Source organism: Xyrauchen texanus, chromosome 27 (assembly GCF_025860055.1).
Source record: "Xyrauchen texanus isolate HMW12.3.18 chromosome 27, RBS_HiC_50CHRs, whole genome shotgun sequence".
Taxonomy (NCBI): domain Eukaryota; kingdom Metazoa; phylum Chordata; class Actinopteri; order Cypriniformes; family Catostomidae; genus Xyrauchen; species Xyrauchen texanus.
In genome coordinates, this window is record NC_068302.1 from 13,971,053 (window position 1) to 13,989,032 (window position 17,980).

Genomic DNA, 17,980 nt, shown 5'->3' on the forward strand with positions numbered 1-17,980 from the left:
TGAAGCATCCATTTCTGGTTTTCCATCTACACTGCAATTTGTGGTGGGTGGTGGATTGGCTCCTTTGATGATCACTGTTGCAACAGCTGCATCCTCTTCTCCTTTTTTCAAACCTTTTTGTTTTGCAGAACAAATTTGGATGTTGCAATGAATAGGCAAGTTTTCATGCTTGGAAAAGGCCACGTTTGATGTTTTTGAAATCTGCTTCAACATTGGCTGAACTTATATACTACAATTTGATTCTATTTGTCTTTGTTCTTATTTTTTATATTTATGAGTCTTATTTTTGTATATATTTTAATATGTATATAGTAGTAAATGTTTTGATAATTAGTGTTTTTCCAAATGTCTGAATAAAAATTACTTATTGCAGAATGGTACTTTTTTCCTGGGGGGTAAATATTTCGCACAGCTGGTGCAACCCTGCCCAGGTGTCTGCACGCAAATCAGAATTGAGGTAGGCTATGAAAACATGATGAAACTCAAGTAAGATTCTAAATAACACCGACGATCTTATTTTGACTCAAACATTATTGGCTCCTGTAGATGGACATCAGAAAATTATTTGGACGAAGCAGGGACAGGAAAGCAGAAAGGAGAGTTGAGTTTGAGAGAGGTAAGACTTGATAAACAAACTTCATCCTCAGCTGTCAGAGTCAGGTTTCAGACATCAGATGAAAATGTCTCAGGAAAAACTCTGGCAAGACTATGGAATTGCAGAGAATGTTTTGTTGTGTGTGTTCTGTAGTACTGTCTTTGATTGTGTATGATAACACTGAATCGATCTTTTGGATATGAAATGAATCATTTAATTTGCTAGTTTATGACTCTACATAAACAGTTGGCAGTAACTATGGCTGCAGTCTGCTAAATACCTAGCAACTAAAAAGGACTATAGTTTGGCTTGTTGTTGCAAGTAAACTTCATGAGTTTCAAATGTCAGTTTAAACTTACACCAATTATGTTAGATGGCTAGTTATTAATTTATAGAAACTAAACTTCTGCATTTATAAAGTTAGAGATAGCTCAGCTAGTTTCACAAGCTAGCAACCAAACTCTGCCAGTTTAGCTACCAACTCCATCTAGCGACCGATGCTTACCTAGCAACCAACTCTCTGCTCATTCAGAGAACTTTTTGTCTAAAGCCGTTTTGACTGACGTTGGATTATGCAATTCCATAGACTTACTTGACAGAGGTTTTCCTGATGTGTAATGTGTAATATAGAAGAATGCAAACGTCCAAGAAAGTTGTCTCCGGTTTTGTTATTTGCATATACAGTGTATGCATTTTATGCCATAAAACATGTTGAGAATGTTCATGTACAGTATGTTGAAAATACTTAAATATTTTCATAAAGATTAATATCTCTATGTTTACCTACATGTTTACCTTTCCCAGTTCTTGTTGCAGAGTAGGAGTAGTGGGTTAAGCAAGGGAAGTATGTATAGTTGCGTTTTGCACATTTCTTGTGTTGCACACTTCTTGTGTTGCACACTTCTTGTGTTGCACACTTCTTGCATGCTGCGGGCTTTCAAGAAAGAAAGAAAAAAAGTGATTTGAGTAATGGGGGGGCCTGTGCCCCTGTAGAGCTTTATGTCTAGCAACCCCCCTGCACCAGAGTGTTCTTATTGACTAATTTTGACTGACTGAACAAATTAAACAGAATGAGCTGTGTAGTCAATGTAGGTGAAGCTCCAGGTCACCCCTACCGATGACGTGGACCAATGGCAGTAAGTAGGTGTTAAGTAGTCGGTTAGAAATTCGTAATTTATTCTCCTAAAAGTTCGCCCAGATGAAATGTTATGAACTACTGAAACAAACACGTCTTTCTGGTCAGATTTTCTTCTAAATGACATCAAGAGAAACCAGAGAAAGCTTATTTACAGACTTTTTTGAGGGGTAATTTCAAAGATGACATTTTCTCTCTCTATCTTGCTATATACTGTATTTATCCGCTCCTTATAATGCATTATTCACACTTAGGGGCAGATTCACTAAGAATAAATTACGCCTTCGGTTTCTTGCATGCGATGCTTGTGCTCGTTTAGTGCCCATTTCACTAATGAAATTATGCAGATCAGGCAACGGCGCAAACACGCACACGAAATCGCTGCTGAATGCAATTTGCACACGCAATTCTGATCTTGCGAAGGATGCCGCAGACCACCATATTTGGCACACACTGCCTGGACTGTATACAGCATCTGTGATTTAGACACCTAGATCGTCGCTTAAACATGCCGAATGTGTGCTTGACTACACTGTGCATCTGGATATATGCCACATTATAACGCTCTTCATCGTTTTATCATTATTTGATGAATTACTGCTGATCAGATCGGTTGAAAATCTTCACAAACATCCGCACACCGGACATTCTCTCAATTAACTTCATGATGTGTATCGTGGGATGCTTTTTAAACAGAATTGAAGGAGTTCCTGTGTATACTGAGGTCATTTTAAAGTTTTAGTTTTGTAAATATATATATATATATATATATATATATATATATATATATATATATATATATATATATATATATATATATATATTTGACTCACAAAGGTGTGGTGTGATGCAATCACATCCTGCTCAGGAATATATAGCATATATATATATATATATATATATATATATATATATATATATATATATATATATATATATAAAATCGTAGACATGCCTGGCAGTATTTTGTTTTGAAACAACACAGACATAGAACTATGATATATGAAGGCAAATGTGAAAGTGTCCTCAAAAGTAAACCACATGTCAACAATAGCAGGATGTGATTGCATCACACCACACAGTTTTGAGTCATTCACTTATCTGTATGTCAAACCTCCATTCAATGGCAAATGCTGTCACAGCAAACATGATCAGGAGTTATCACTGATTTACCCATTTTTTTTTTTTTTTTTGACCAATGACTTACTGTATGGTGATTTAAACCATTTCACTCTACAGCATAGATATACTGTGTATTATATAGACCAGTGTTTCCTAACCTTGCTCCACAAATCACTCTGCTAATCAAACATGTGTAGTGTTGGGAGGCTTCCAGGAACAGAGTGGATAACCACTGATATAGATATTAGTTTTCACTGTATTACATACAGTATATCTGGGAATACGTAATGCCCCTGAGTAAGAATTATATTTTATATCTATTCAAGTGTCTTGGATATTTTAAGATGAATATCTGGCGAATGGTTATGGGATGTCGCGATACCAATACTGGTTTCAGAATCAGGTCTGATACCGCGTTCATGTGCTTGTACTTGTACTCGTGCTCATAAAAATGCTCCGATATTAAAAACCGATACCATCTGACATATGTCATTACGAAAACATTCAGCGCACAAATTAAAATCCTTGTCCTAGTGAGATTATTTAACAGCAAAAGCTGCGATTTAATGAGATAAATGTATAGTTTGCATGTGCTGCGCTTTAAATGTGAGTGTTTGTGAATGTGTGGAGCCGGTGTTGTGCTGACATAAATACACAAAGTGTTTAATAATCACATTGGGTTATGTAGTGGCTGGCTTTTCATCATTACATCAGAGCTCCTCGGTCATACAGAAACACTTCAAAATAAAAGCTTCATTTAATAAAAGGGGAAAAGTACGACAGAAATAGATCATTACTGTATAGATGGCAATATTCTGTGTAATGCTACAAATAATAATAATTATTATAAATCAGTTGTAATTTTATTATATTTTTCATTCTCAAAAAAAATGGTATCGGGACATCCTTATGTGGCATTTCTTAGCAGCAAAAAATAAATCAAAATAAATCAAAACGAGAGAGAGACAACCTTCATGTAATGATATTTATTGATGGTATATGGCCAGATAACTATCATGAAAATATAATTAAAAAAACATTTTCAAGTATATAAAAAGGTATTTCATTCAAATGTATTATGAAATTAATAGTTAATTTAATTTAATTAACCCATTTAATCCAGAGTAGTGCACTATAGTAATTACAATGACAGCACTAATGATATTGTACCATACAATATTTTCATGTTCAGTGTTCTTTGACATGACTGGGATGAGCCTCACTGTTTATATTTTACCAAATGTAAACAAAAACAAACAAAACAAATATCACTTTTACAACACCAGAACATAAATTAGTAAGTATTATATTACAACAAATCAGTTGTATTACAGCATTCTGGTTTCTGATGTAAAAATCTCATACATTTTCTCCATAAACAAATTTATTTTTAATGCTAACTTAACCTTTAAAGACAGACCTACCGTGAGCTTGGAGGATGTTAATCGATGGTATATGCTTCTGTTGAAGCCATAATTCCACATTATTTAAAGAGATCCATCAATCAGAGTAGTCTCCCTACACTTTCAAACTACTTTTAAATATAAATATTAAGTTAAAATGTATTTTTTCTATTCTTATATTCAACAACTTTAAATGAACAGGTTTATATTTTTCTACCATTTTTAATTTGCAATGCTTTGTGGTATTGAAGTTTGTTGAACCACGAAAGACTTTAAGTATACTGTCTTGTACCTTTTTCTTTTTGTTTGTTTTTGAAATACTTTTTTGCTTCAAATCAAAGTTTTTTAATGTTGTGAAGCACCTTGGAGCTGGTTGTATTGGCTTATACCTCTTTTAATGCAGGATTTTATGAAATTCCTATAGAAAAAATTAATGGGATAAACACTTTCGGAGACCAAAGTGGCTGAAAAAGTAGGTGGAAATTGTTGTACTCTAAAGATATTGAGTATTTGAGGAATTACTTCATAATTGTACCTTTCAAATTCTCTGAATTGTGAAAGTGGAGCATCTTAATACTTTGTGCCCTGTAAAGATTTAGTTTATAGCTCTAATATGATACACATCATAGCAACCCTTTCACATTTAAGCAAAGCTACTTCATTTAAATAGAAAAGTGAGGATAAGCCACAAAGACAGTTTTTTGTTCCAGGTTTCCTCCAGCGTCAATTAAGGAGAGATCTTTGGACCAGACCTTCAGTCTATCCCCAGAGTTGAGAGAAAAGATACCTTCTGAGAACAGAGTTTTCCTCCAGTATTGATGTTTAAAGTAGAGTGTTTCCATGTAGGTGAGCAGGAGCAGGTATTCAGGATAGCTTTCAGTGTAATGGCGAATTTCATGCTGCAGAATTGTTTCATCATCACAATCAGTTCCCTTGTACATTATCTGCAGAGAAACTTTGTAAGTCCCATCACGACGCACTATCAGAGATTCACCGTCATCACTCAAGTCGAAGTATTCAGTATGGTCTGGTTCCAGATTTATCTGCATCCATTTCACATTACCAGGACCAGAGAAAACAACTTTTTTTGTTTTTACTAAAAAAAAAAGAAAGAAAATGTGTGAATACATGAAAATTGGATATTTAGGCAAAAATGTTCATCAGAGTCCTTGAGAAAGAAAATTGCATTTGATATCATCTACTGTTTTACACCATTGGGAGCACTGAATGAGGTGTACCAGTTTATGAGCTTCATTGTGTATCAGAATGCAGACACTTTAAAGACTATATTTACAGTTAAAATTTGATCCACTTTTAAATTTTTAACAGGATTGACTGATTCTATCAAACAATTACATTATTTTACATTAATTAGCAGTTATTAATAGACCCTGTCACAGCAAAAGGTAATAAATAACACATACTTGTCAGGCGAGTAAAAGGTGTAGGTCTTTGACTCAGGGTAATGTTTTCTCTGCTGTGGAATTCAGTAGTTTGTCTCTGCATCCCTATATGAAGAGATGAACATGTGGTTTTATTATTATTACTAAAGGTTTATTATTTACATAAAAAATAATTAAACAGTAATTACCAATTTCAGGTGCCTTCTTGATTTCATTTTCCTTTGAGAAGAGAGCAATTTGTGAATCAGTTATGACACGTACTAAAACCGTCCTTATTCAACAATGAGCAATCACTGATTCATATGCATTATTATTATCTAATCAGTGACTGTCTTGTTTAATTCAGACAAATTAAATCATATGCATTATTATTTTTGAATATCCCAATATTTTATCCTATGCAAAATTCCTAAACTGCAGCACCAACAAAGCACTTTTCAGTGTACATAAATATTAGAACAGATCAAATATACCTAAAGGTGCAGTAGAAGAAGTGTCTTTGATTATTTTGTATGTGCTACCTAAAGAATCACACTTATTTACAGTGGTCATGTTACTGTGTGATTATATAGGCAATAGCAACTACAGAATGTAAATACACAATAGTCTACATGAAATATGCGTTTATTTACAAATACTTTTTGATGCAAAATGTATTGAATTCCGTAGGGTCATTAAGCACTAACGTCATTTGAATTTGAATGTTTTTTTTAAATGTTATTTGAACATGAAAATTTTACCTTGCAGCTTGACGCGAATTGCTGATACGCGAGCGTGAACAGACAGCAGGTGAGGCAGAATAAAACAGTTATGAACTGAATGAAGCACATCTGTCGTCGTAAAGAGCGGTACTTCATCTTTAAGCTGTTGACAGAGTAAGGCTCCATTAATATGTCTATGTCTTCTTTTCCGAGCTCCATAACTGCTGGTTTAAGAAACGCTGCTACATGCCTTTCAGCTCCTCTCTATATATACACTAATGTCTCTCCCACGTGTATTCTTCAACACCCAAAAGCAAACAGCCCACTCGTGAAGTTTCGGCGACATGTCAGCAAGAGACTTCCCAGTCAGGTCAATCCAGTGTCTCTTCCTGCTTTGCCTTTGACTCGTAGCGCCTGCCTGAGAGACTTGACTCCGTGCCAAAAGTATTATCGCCAGAGGAAATAAACAATTACGACAGCCAGATTACTTCGTCATTTTGGTGTTCAAATTAAAAAAAGAACACACCCAGTTCCAAAAATTAAGATATTTACACTTATATAAAAGATTAGAAGAAATTTTGATTTTTCAATACCTAAATAAATAATATGAACAATTTATGGTGCGTTGTAATCATATTCAAAACTACAGACAAAAAAAAAAAAAAAAAAAGAGAACCTGTTACAGAAGTCGTCAGCTCATATGCACAACCTTTTTCCACAAGTATTTTTCATATCCAAATTTGCTATGAATTATTTTCTGAAGTAATCAAAAGGATTTTAACATCACTTATGGTCATTGAAAACATGGCTATTGCTGCATGTCTCTGTGGTTATTATAGTTCCATTCTAAAACCTGTAGGAATATCCTGCAGTTTATCCATGTGTACTGCAGGATTTCAGCATTCCTGGAGGATTCCTGTAGGGTTTTATTTGTTTTTGTGTTTTTGTAGTTTAGTTGAGTGTTGTCGTCACCCCCAGAATGATACATTCTTGAAATAATTGTTTAAGAAATAAAATAATACAAATGCAAACGGTGCAACAACAAAAAAACCCTTGGTGTCCCCTTCAAAAAATGCTCTTGAGAATTGTTGTGTTTATTGTCCCCCCCAACATTTTCATGAAAATGTCGCCTCTGTTTGTAAGGCTTCTGGTGACCATATGTATCATAACTCGTTTTAGGAGGGTATACGCAAAATCCTTTGAAAGCTAGGTGGGCATATGGTGTATGCCTGTGTATGCCCAAGACTACACTACTGTATATAATGCTTTACAGGTCAGTGCATTGCAAATATGAGCTTGATGTGCGTGCAAATATGTACATTTGTAAATATGGATGAACCAAACATTTTCTTTAGCCGTAATATTTAGCTTGGGGTTGAACAAAAACAGCTCAAAAACACAATTAACATTAAAGAGCCCATAGGATGCTCATTTATAGGTGCATGATTTTATTTTGTGGGTCTACATTAATGTTAAAAAAACACGTAATTTTTCTCATCCTGTACATTTGCAAGCATGACTTGAGCAGGACGTTTCACAGTGGTAAGGTTTAATTTAGTAGCTTTCTTACACGCACACTGTTGATTATTGTGAACCTAACAAAGCTTCAATTAAAAGACATGTGGTTAAACTAATTTATTCATCTTTTGCTGGAATGGGTGTAGCCAAAACCTTTTCACCCAAGCTATTTGGAAAACGCAAGTTAGCGGTGGACCATCGTGGATAGTGGCCGAAACATTACAGCTATAATTATATAAGACTCTTGAGATCGACCATTTTGTTACACAGTTTTAGGTAAAAGCCGGCCCACAGCTGAATAGTAAACCCTTACCAAAACACCAACATTACATAACAAGTTAGCCGAGCACTACCGTGGATTGTTGATCACTATTCATGATAGGAAGAACAACAAACAATCTGGATAATTCTACACAATTGCTGGTAAAAGTAGGCCCACAGCTGATTAGTAAAACTATTACTACACAATAACATTAGGTAGCAGGTTAGCAGAGGCCTATATCTGTGCACTGATAGCTACAACACAAAACTCTGCATTTGAACTCTCGGTAGCAGATAAATCCACAAATAATCAAGCATACTTACTGTGATCCTGAAGCACCAGATTGTCCCAACAAAGTGGGAATTGTACCATCAAAAATATCCAGTCTTGAAAATCCAGCATTTGTTGTGGTTGTACTGCTAAATAATTTAAATAAATTTTAACAACTGATTCTTCAATTTGTCTGCATTTGGAAGTCCTAACAAAGAGGTTTTGCTTTTGCAGTGAAGAAAACAGCGTCTTCTCGACATATCGGCAACACAAACCAACTCATCCTGGCCTCTGCTATAACCACAGCTGGACTGGTAATCTGGCATACCGGACATTTTCCCGGTGGGCCAACACACTTTGGGATCGGTGGTGGACTGGCCATCGGGAGAACTGAACAGGCCAAATGGGCCGCAATAAGCTAAAATGAGCCACAGTGTTATGCAGAACGGACCACAAAACGGTGCCGCAATATGCAAAAAAGGACAGCTTAACTCACCCTCCACCACCACCCTTTCCTGATTACTCTTCCAATTCCAGCCCTGGCAATAACTACATTTGTTTGATGGTGGGCTAAAGTGGCCCTTAGGCGGGCATTATGCAAATGTGTTACATAGTGACGTAGATACTTTACGGAAGAAATTACTGGACTACAATCCAGCTCATTCTTGTAGTTCTTGAGCAGTGTTGTCTGTGGGAGAGAATAGCTCCCTTTTGCATGGACTTTGTGCTTTGTAACTTTGCAGACATTTTACATGCACAAACAGCTATATTACACACTAAAGGAAAGGTAAAATCCCAAAAAGCGTAATGAAGAATGCTACTTACATTTGGTGTGTCCATGTATAAAATATGAATAAATAAATTTGGTGTACACTCTGAAGAGGTTTTCTACAATGTGTTTTTGCTGGGGTCAAATGAACCCCAAACAACATTATTGTACCAGATATTTTTATGATTATACACACACTGAATTTTCTTTATATGGAAATAGTCAATCTGAAGAGAACATGAATATATCTCTCACCATTTATTCGCCCTCATGCCAACCTGTGTTTGACTTTCTTTCTTCTGTAGAACACAAAGGTTTTTAGAAGAATATTTCAGCTTTGTAGGTCCATACATTGCAATTGAATGTTGGCCAGAATTTTGGAGGTCCAGAAAGAACATAAAAGGCAGCATAAAAGTAATCCATACAACTCCAGTGGCTAACTATGTAACTTCAGAAGTGATATAATAGGCTTGGGTCAGAAACAGATTAGTATTTAAGTATTTTTTACTTATTAAAGTTATTATAAAGTTTTACCAATGTTATTTCTGAAACTATTTGTTATATCTACAGAAGTTCAAGTCCGGAATAAAACACATGTTGACTTTAAATACATGCCTACTAAGATACCTAAATTGTTAGATAAATACCTGAAATTATATTCAAATCCAAAGCAAATAATGTTGTAGATTCCTCCTAGAAAGCCTATTGAAAACCTCCAACAAAAACAAAAAATAAAGCAGGACTTTTCATACAAATTTTGTGCTTAACCCTTATAACATGTTCCAGGACTAAATTGCCTGATTAACTTTTATTTATTTATTTATTCTGAAAATAAAACGCCATGGCATGTGTATATGCAATTTTTTTTAAAGATAATTTTCATAAAAAGTATTTATTTTACTTTGTTACACCTATGGTGTTTGTGGTCTAAAGTGGCCGTCCATTGGAAATGAATGGATTAAACTACAAAACACAGAAATGCAGTATTCAGGCGCATCCCAATCCTTCAGAAGAGCACATATGTGGATGTGTCTGCACACACAAAGTCCTCAGACATGTGTGCACACACATACACACACTACATGACGAATATTAAAATCTTATCATATTATTTTATGCTCGAGCTTGTTTGAATGGGGGATAGTCTGCTGTAAGTTACGATATGTCATTGTCTATGTTAAATGTGTGTTTCAGGAAGTAATAAGTAAAAACGTGACAAAAGACACTCCCGTTTATTATATTTAAGTGTGTCAGTGGGAATATCATACACTTATACTCACTGTAGTTTGGCATCTGAGTGAAACTAATTTACTCATTGCATTCTACTAATTAAGCAATTTAAAAAGCATTATTAAAGAATTGGCAGGATCAGCTATTTAGAAATTGTAAAGTCCAGATTCTACGCTTTAAAATGACACTTGTTTAGATCAAGCAAGTGGTTATTAATTTATTATAAAATATTATTCTTTTTTATTTTTATTTACTGCAGGGAGTGCCCCGCACTGGCTCGATAGATAGATAGATAGATAGATAGATAGATAGATAGATAGATAGATAGATAGATAGATAGATAGATAGATAGATAGATAGATAGATAGATAGATAGATAGATAGATAGATGATGGATGGATGGATGGATGGATGGATGGATGGATGGATGGATGGATGGATGGATGGATGGATGCACCAAAAAATAAATAAATTACACACCATCACCTTTACAAATTTGTTTCAGGATTTTACATGAGTAAAAGTAAATGTTATATTTTGACAAAATGTTATAGTTTCATATGAAATTATAGTTTCATATGAAATAATCTAAAGGTTGAATCTATTAGACCTCATTTTATATCAACAGTGGCAGTTGTAGTTAACATTTCAAGATGTGTTTTAGCTAATATTTATTTTTCATAAATACATTAATTTATTATTATTATTATTATTACTATTATTTAAGACTAGCACACTGACCTAACCATGATAATGAGGTGCCTTTCCTTCTGTGTAATGTGTATAAATATGTAATATTAGGTAACAAATGGGATAATAATGGGCTCATATAAGTAATTTTGTTCTTCAGTTTTTAAAAGGGGGAGAGAAACTTCCTGTAGATTTTGACATCACAACAAAAATAATGTCACTTGATGCATGCCCTTGTACTGGAAAACCATGAACAAAACTATACAATATAAAAGGAAATGCGACCCATGATACATTAAATACAGGTTCCCTATCGAGAGGTCTCTCCTATTGCGTAAGTAGCTTACGCTATGGGAAAACTCAGTTTCTCGAGAAATATTGAAGTCTTTATGTAAAACGCATTGAAGCTGCAAAGCAGACAGTAATGAGCGAGGCAGCTCGGTCATTGGCTGTGCTGCGGCAACTGCTTCGAACCAATGGCGGGCGACTCTGAACGCAGCGACCAATGGTAGCGCTCGCGTCCAGCGCTCAGAGCCCGCCGAAATTAGCATAGCCAGGCTATATAATGGGCACCCGTCATGCGAGTTCCTTTAGATTTAATCTCCTTCAGCGAAGACCTTCTCTTCGCTGGATCCTCCGGATTGTTGGAGTCTTTACGCCCGCCGTCGAAAAGCCTACAGCAGGACTGCTAAGAGGACGCCCGGCGCCTTCAGCCGCCGAAGCCTTCTGCTACACCATCCGGCGCGCGATCGCATATCCTTTACTGCAGCTGCGCCCCGCGACGCTTTTTAAAGTAAAGAGTAATTTTTCAAGGCGTTGTTTCAAATGCCTTCAGCCTGCGCCTCGTGCAGAGGCCCTCTTCCTGACGGAGATCGGCACGTCATTTGCACTCGCTGCCTGGGACCGGACCACGCAGAAGCTGCACTCATTCAGGGCGGATGCCCCGAATGCGACTCCCTGGGCCTCGCCGAGCCGCTTTCGCCGCAAATGAGCCTGCTTCCACCATGCTGTCACCTCTGTTCGAGCCGCGCAAGAAAAAGCGCCGCTCACAGAGGCTGCCGGAGCACGTAGACTTCGGTGACGTCACGCCGGCCCAGTCCCCGCATGCGTCACCGCTACCAGAGATCTCCCCGCCGCCAGTCCATTTCACGAGAGCGGACCTGCACCCCTCCAACAGAGCGGTGGGTCTCGTCTCGTTTGGCACGTCAGGGGACGACGATGAGAAGAATGAAAGCCTTTCTATTAACGCTGCATTCGATAGCGTTCGACCCCGCACCATCGACATCAGCGGACAAGAGCGCGGGCACCAGCATGGACTCTGAGATCGTCCGTATCCTGTCCAAGGCCGTGGAAGACCTCGGGCTCGACTGGTCTTCTCCAGAAGAACCCGCCAGCAGCCGGCTGGGCGAGTGGTTCCTGCAGAGCGCCGGCAGGCCCTGACAGAGACCCTCTCCTTTCTTCCCGAAGTCCACGGCGAACTCCGCGAAGTCGTGGAGCGCCCCGCACTCTGCTCGCCTAAAGCCTTCTTTTTCTTCCTCGCTCTCCTCAGTGGACGGCGCGAGAGAAAGAGGCTACGAGGCAACTCCGCCCCTTGAGGAGGCCGTGGCCAACCATCTGTGCCCACCCTCCACCTGTGGATGGAAGGCCAAAGCTTCTCATCCCTCGAAGCCCTGCAGATCCACCTCAGCTCTCGCCGGTCGCGTATACACCGCGGCCGGCCAAGCCGCGTCAGTGCTTCACTCAATGGTGGTTTTACAAGTCTGTCAGGCCAAACTTCTCCGCAACATGGACGAGTCTGGACCTGAACCTGAGAATTTCAAGGACCTGCGCAGCACCACGGACGTAGCCCTGCGAGCCACAAAGGCCACCGCCCAATCCATCGGCCAGGCCATGGCTAACTTGACTGTCCTTGAGCGCCATCTGTGGTTGACGCTAACGGAGATGAAGGCCGCAGATAAGGCGCCATTCCTTGACGCGCCTATCACTCCGAGCGGCCTGTTCGGACCGGCGGTGAAAGAATTCGCTGAGCGCTTCACTGAGGCCCGGAAGGATTCGCAGGCTATGCATCACTTCCTGCCCAAGCGCTCCAGCTCGTCTCAGAAACCCCCTCAGCAGCAGCAGCGAGCCAGGACGGTGCCTCCCGTCTCCCAGCCAAGGAGCAGACCTGAAAAGGACGCTCGACGCCGCTTGCGTTCCGCTGGCGAAGAAAGCCGCGATGAGCAGCGAGGTCCTCAGCCCAAGATCACACTGAACCCGGAGCCTCATAAGTCTTCCTAGCAATAGGAAGAGAAAGAGAGAGTACGTGTCTCGCAAAAGCCGGACCACTCTCTCTCAAACATGTAAAACTTTACCCAGTCCCATTACAGGCGGCTGGAAATGTCTATACAGCAGTCAATGGGCCAGTCATAGAACTCGCTCACCTGCAATCAAACGCCGTTTTTACGGCGACACACAGAAATCACGAAAAGAGTCATTTTCTGCCTGTGTCACTAAGGGTTCACATGTCCACACTAAAATGCGCATTCCCACATATCAATACTGTCCAAACAGTGCCAAATACCTCCCCAGTTCAGGCTGGACATCCCAAAAATGTAGATTGTGTGCCTATTGTCATGTATGCACCACTACACACAAGCACTGTTCCCACAGTTATAAACACTTCCCCAGTAAAAACGGGAAATACTATAAATGTAGCGCGCGTGCCTGCTGTACTGCACGCACCCCTACACACAAACACTGTATGCATAGCCAAGAAATCCCGCCATGGCTGAAGACTTTATGGAAGTGGTGCGCGTGCCTACTACAGTATATGCACCCCCACCCATAAGCTGCCCATACAGTTCCAAACAGCTCTCTATCTCATGCACTAAGCATCACAGATGCAATCGCTGAGCCAAGAAACTCCCTGCTAAATGCGGGAAGCTTTATGAATGTGGCGCGCGTGCCTATTACGATGTATGCACCTCCACCACAAAACTCTGTTCATACAGTTTCAAGCATCTCTCCGACTCATGCTGCGAGCATCTCGGAGATGCCTATACAGCGCGCGTGCCTGTACTCTCACACGCACCCCTGCACTCGGCACTCAACACGGCTGCTCAGCGCGCACCTGCGCCTCTGAGAGCTGTAGACTCTGTGTTAGCACAAGGCAATTTGCCGGTGGGGCCCATACGTCACTGCGACACGCCCCCAGCCAGCATTCAGCCCATATCTGTGCGAGCAGAAGCCTGGGAAAAAATCCCCGACATGCCGAAATGGGTTTTGAACATAATAAAACACGGTTACTCACTTCAATTCGCTCGCAGACCGCCCCGCTTTTCAGCGGTGGTCGAGATGAAAGTGAGGAAAGATGTGTCACATGTTCTACGCACCGAGGTGTTCAAACTGATAGAGAAGGGCTATAGAAACTGTTCCTCCCTCTTTGAGCGAGGCAGGTTTTTACAGCCGCTATTTTCTCGTCGAAAAGGATGGTGGCCTCCGCCCCATCCTAGATCTCAGAACATCTGTACAAAGCTTTAATGATTCAGCTCGTTCAGAATGTTAACGACCAAACATATCCTCGCGCAAGTTCAGCCCGAGGATTGGTTTCTATCAGTGGATTTGAAAGACGCTTATTTTCACATTCGATAGCGCCTCATCACAGGCCTTTTCTGAGATTCAGCCTGAGGGACAGTCATACCTTTACACAGTACTACCATTCGGCCTATCATTGGCCCCCCGTACATTCACGAAATGTATGGACGCGGCACTTTCCCCCCTGAGACAGCGGGGAGTGCGAATACTGAATTACCTCGACGATTGGCTAATCATAGCACAATCAGAGGATCAGCTAACGACGCACAGATCTTGGATTATCAACCATCTAGAATGCCTGGGTCTGAGAATCAAATTTGCAAAGAGCGTGCTATCCCCCAGCCAGAATATCTCTTTTCTGGGAATAGTGCTAGACTCAGTGCAGATGACAGCGCGCCTCTCATCAGAGCGCGCTCTCTATTCAGAACGGGCGCGCACGCCCCCGTCAAACGATTTCAAAGAATGCTCGGTCTCATGGCCTCGGCATCAGCTGTACTCCAGCTAGTATTGTTGCACATGCGTCCTCTCCAGCGCTGGCTCAAGAGCTGTGTCCCCACTCACGCGTGGTGCTCGGGCCACTTTTTGATCAGAGCGAATCAAGGCTGTATAAAAGCCCTGATGCCCTGGAAAGCCATCAACTGGTATCAAACTGGCGTGAGTTTGGGCGTGAATACGCGGAGAAAAATGATCACGACAGATGCCTCCAAAATAGGATGGGGGGCCCTTTACGAGGGCAGGCCTGTCTCCGGCTTTTGGTCAAACCCGGAAAAGCGCCTACATATAAACTGTCTGGAAATGAAAGCGGTCGCCTTGGCTCTCAGAGCCCTGCTTCCGTACCTGAAAAACGAACACGTCCTGGTCCGAACGGACAACATGACGGTAGTTTCGTATATAAATCGCCAGGGTGGACTCAGGTCGAGCTCCCTGCACACTATGGCCAGGGAGCTCATCCTATGGTCACAGCACCACCTGCGCTCACTAAGAGCAGAGGCTGTCCAGAGACAAGGTTCTCCCAGGGGAATGGTCTCTCCACCCCCTGACGGTTCAGTGGTTATGGCAAACCCTTGGCGAGGCAGAGGTCGACCTCTTCGCCTCCAGGGAAAATGCGCACTGCCCCCTTTTCTTTTCAAAAAGCACGGACGCTTCGCCCAAGTCTGGCCGAGCAGCCCCTTGTATGCTTTTCCCCCGATCGTGATGCTACCTCAGGTCATCAGTCGGATCAGGGAAGTGAAATGTGCAGTGCTCCTGGTAGCCCCACTCTGGAAAAACCAGACGTGGTTTCCAGAACTGATGCAGATGATGCAATCTGCCCCATGGCCGATTCCGTTGAGGCTAGACCTCCTCAGGCAGGCCGACAGGATGATTTTTCATCCCGCCCGATCTGTGGGCCCTCCATGCATGGCCCCTCAACGGGTTCCGAGAACCTCCCCAGTGGAGTTTTGAGAACCATCACTGAGGCGCTGGCGCCTCTACGAGGCGCTTATATGCCCAAAAGTGGAAAGTGTTCAGCGACTGGTGTGATACCAAGAGCTTGAACCACAAATCGTGCGAGATACCAAGTGTACTCGCCTTTTTGCAGGAGCTGCTGGAGGCGGGCCACACACCCTCCACGCTCAAAGTCTATGTGGCTGCCATAGCGGCGTCACACAATCCTGATAAAGGACATTCATTAGGGAAAAACGATCTAATCATTCGTTTCCTAAGAGGCGCTAGGAGGATGAACCCTCCTCGCCCCCCCTCGGTGCCGATCTGGGACCTGGCCACGGTCCTGGATGCACTCAAGGGTGCCCCGTTCGAACCTCTCTGAACCGTGCACCTTAAACAGCTCTCGCTCAAAACCGCGCTCTTGCTGGCACTCGCTTCAGTCAAGAGAGTGGGCGACCTGCACACGCTGTCATCGAAGCTGCTTGCCTGGAATTTGGACCTAACGACTGCAGAGTTGTCCTTAGGCCAAAGCACGGGTATATTCCTAAAGTGCTCTCTACACCCTTCAGAGTACAGGTGATATCTCTGGCAGCTTATCGTCCCCAGCAGACTAAAGCGACGCTAATTTACTCTGCCCGGTCAGGGCTCAGAGTATATTTGGAACGTTCTGCCCTGTTCAGACAGACGGAACAATTATTCGTATGCTTTGGCGGCCGCACTAAAGGTCTTGCAGTTTCAAAGCAAAGAATATCAGCTGGATAGTGGATGCTATAAGCTGGCTTATGAAGCCAAGGGCCTTCAATGCCCCTTAGGCGTCAGAGCTCACTCTACGAGGAGCATGGCCTCCTCGTGGGCGTGGTCGAGTGGGATACCCATTGAAGATATTTGTCGGCGGCAGGCTGGGCCTCGCCTCGACATTTATCAGGTTTTATAACCTACAGTTCCCCTCATTACATTCCAACATTCTATCAGCCTGACTATAGAATGGAATAGAGTATGTATATGCTGGGCATTGTCTCCTCCCTTATAAGGTCCGTCTCTGACCGACTTAGAGGATTTTTATGCGTACCAGTACATAGAAAACTCAGTACATTAGATATGTGCTTGTGTTTGTACAATGAGCACCCCACCTTGGGGCAAAGGCTCTGTGTTATCCCATTATATAGCTCGCCGTTGGTCGGCTCGTGGAATAATCACTTTGCTTTAAGGCTCAGGCATCTGCCTCTGGCTTTATAGGCAGTCAACGCGCGGCGTTTTGCAGGGTGTTCCCATAGCGTAAGCTACTTACGCAGTAGGAGAGACCTCTCGATAGGGAACGACTCGGTTACTAACGTAACCTCGGTTCCCTGAGAGGAGGGAACGAGTATTGCGTAAGCTGCCGTGCTTGTGCTTGGTCAGTTCGCTTCAGTCAATTGAACCTAGAGGAACTCGCATGACGGGGTGCCCATTATATAGCCTGGCTATGCTAATTTCGGCCCAAGCTAATATGCTAATATGCGAGGCGCGCGCCCATTGGTCGCACGTTCAGAGTTGCCCCGTCATTGGTTCGAGCAGTTGCCCCAGCACAGCCAATGACCGAGCTGCCTCACTCATTACTGTCTGCTGTGCAGCTGCAATGCGTTTTACATAAAGACTTCAATATTTCTCGAGAAACGGAGTTTTCCCATAGCGTAAGCTACTTACGCAATACTCGTTCCCTCCTCTCAGGGAACCGAGGTTACGTTAGTAACCGAGTCGTTATGTTTAATCTATGGCAGGTCGACACTTGTTGTCCATAAAATCTGTCCTGAAGCAAAACCAGTTGAGAAGCACTGAGTTAAAGGTACAGACAGGAGCAGTATATGTTAACTTTAAAAAGCTCACACAGCTGATGTTAATATTTTT

The 17,980-nt window shown here is 41.5% G+C and overlaps 1 protein-coding gene and 1 long non-coding RNA gene across 2 annotated transcripts; one reads left to right on the top strand and one right to left on the bottom strand.

The window, feature by feature from the left end:
* The first annotated feature begins 315 nt into the window (after positions 1-315).
* LOC127621303 (uncharacterized) lies at positions 316-8,734 on the top strand. The gene is made up of 3 exons (XR_007967841.1): positions 316-457; positions 547-616; positions 8,644-8,734. It is a non-coding gene; the product is annotated as an uncharacterized LOC127621303 (long non-coding RNA).
* On the bottom strand, positions 3,859-6,733 carry LOC127621301 (tumor necrosis factor-like). The gene is made up of 4 exons (XM_052094843.1): positions 6,399-6,733; positions 5,847-5,877; positions 5,680-5,763; positions 3,859-5,351 (listed from the first exon to the last, which is right to left on the bottom strand). Exons 1-4 carry the CDS (start codon positions 6,576-6,578, stop codon positions 4,918-4,920), a joined length of 729 nt encoding a protein of 242 aa, XP_051950803.1. The 5' UTR covers positions 6,579-6,733; the 3' UTR covers positions 3,859-4,917.
* Positions 8,735-17,980: the final 9,246 nt, after the last annotated feature.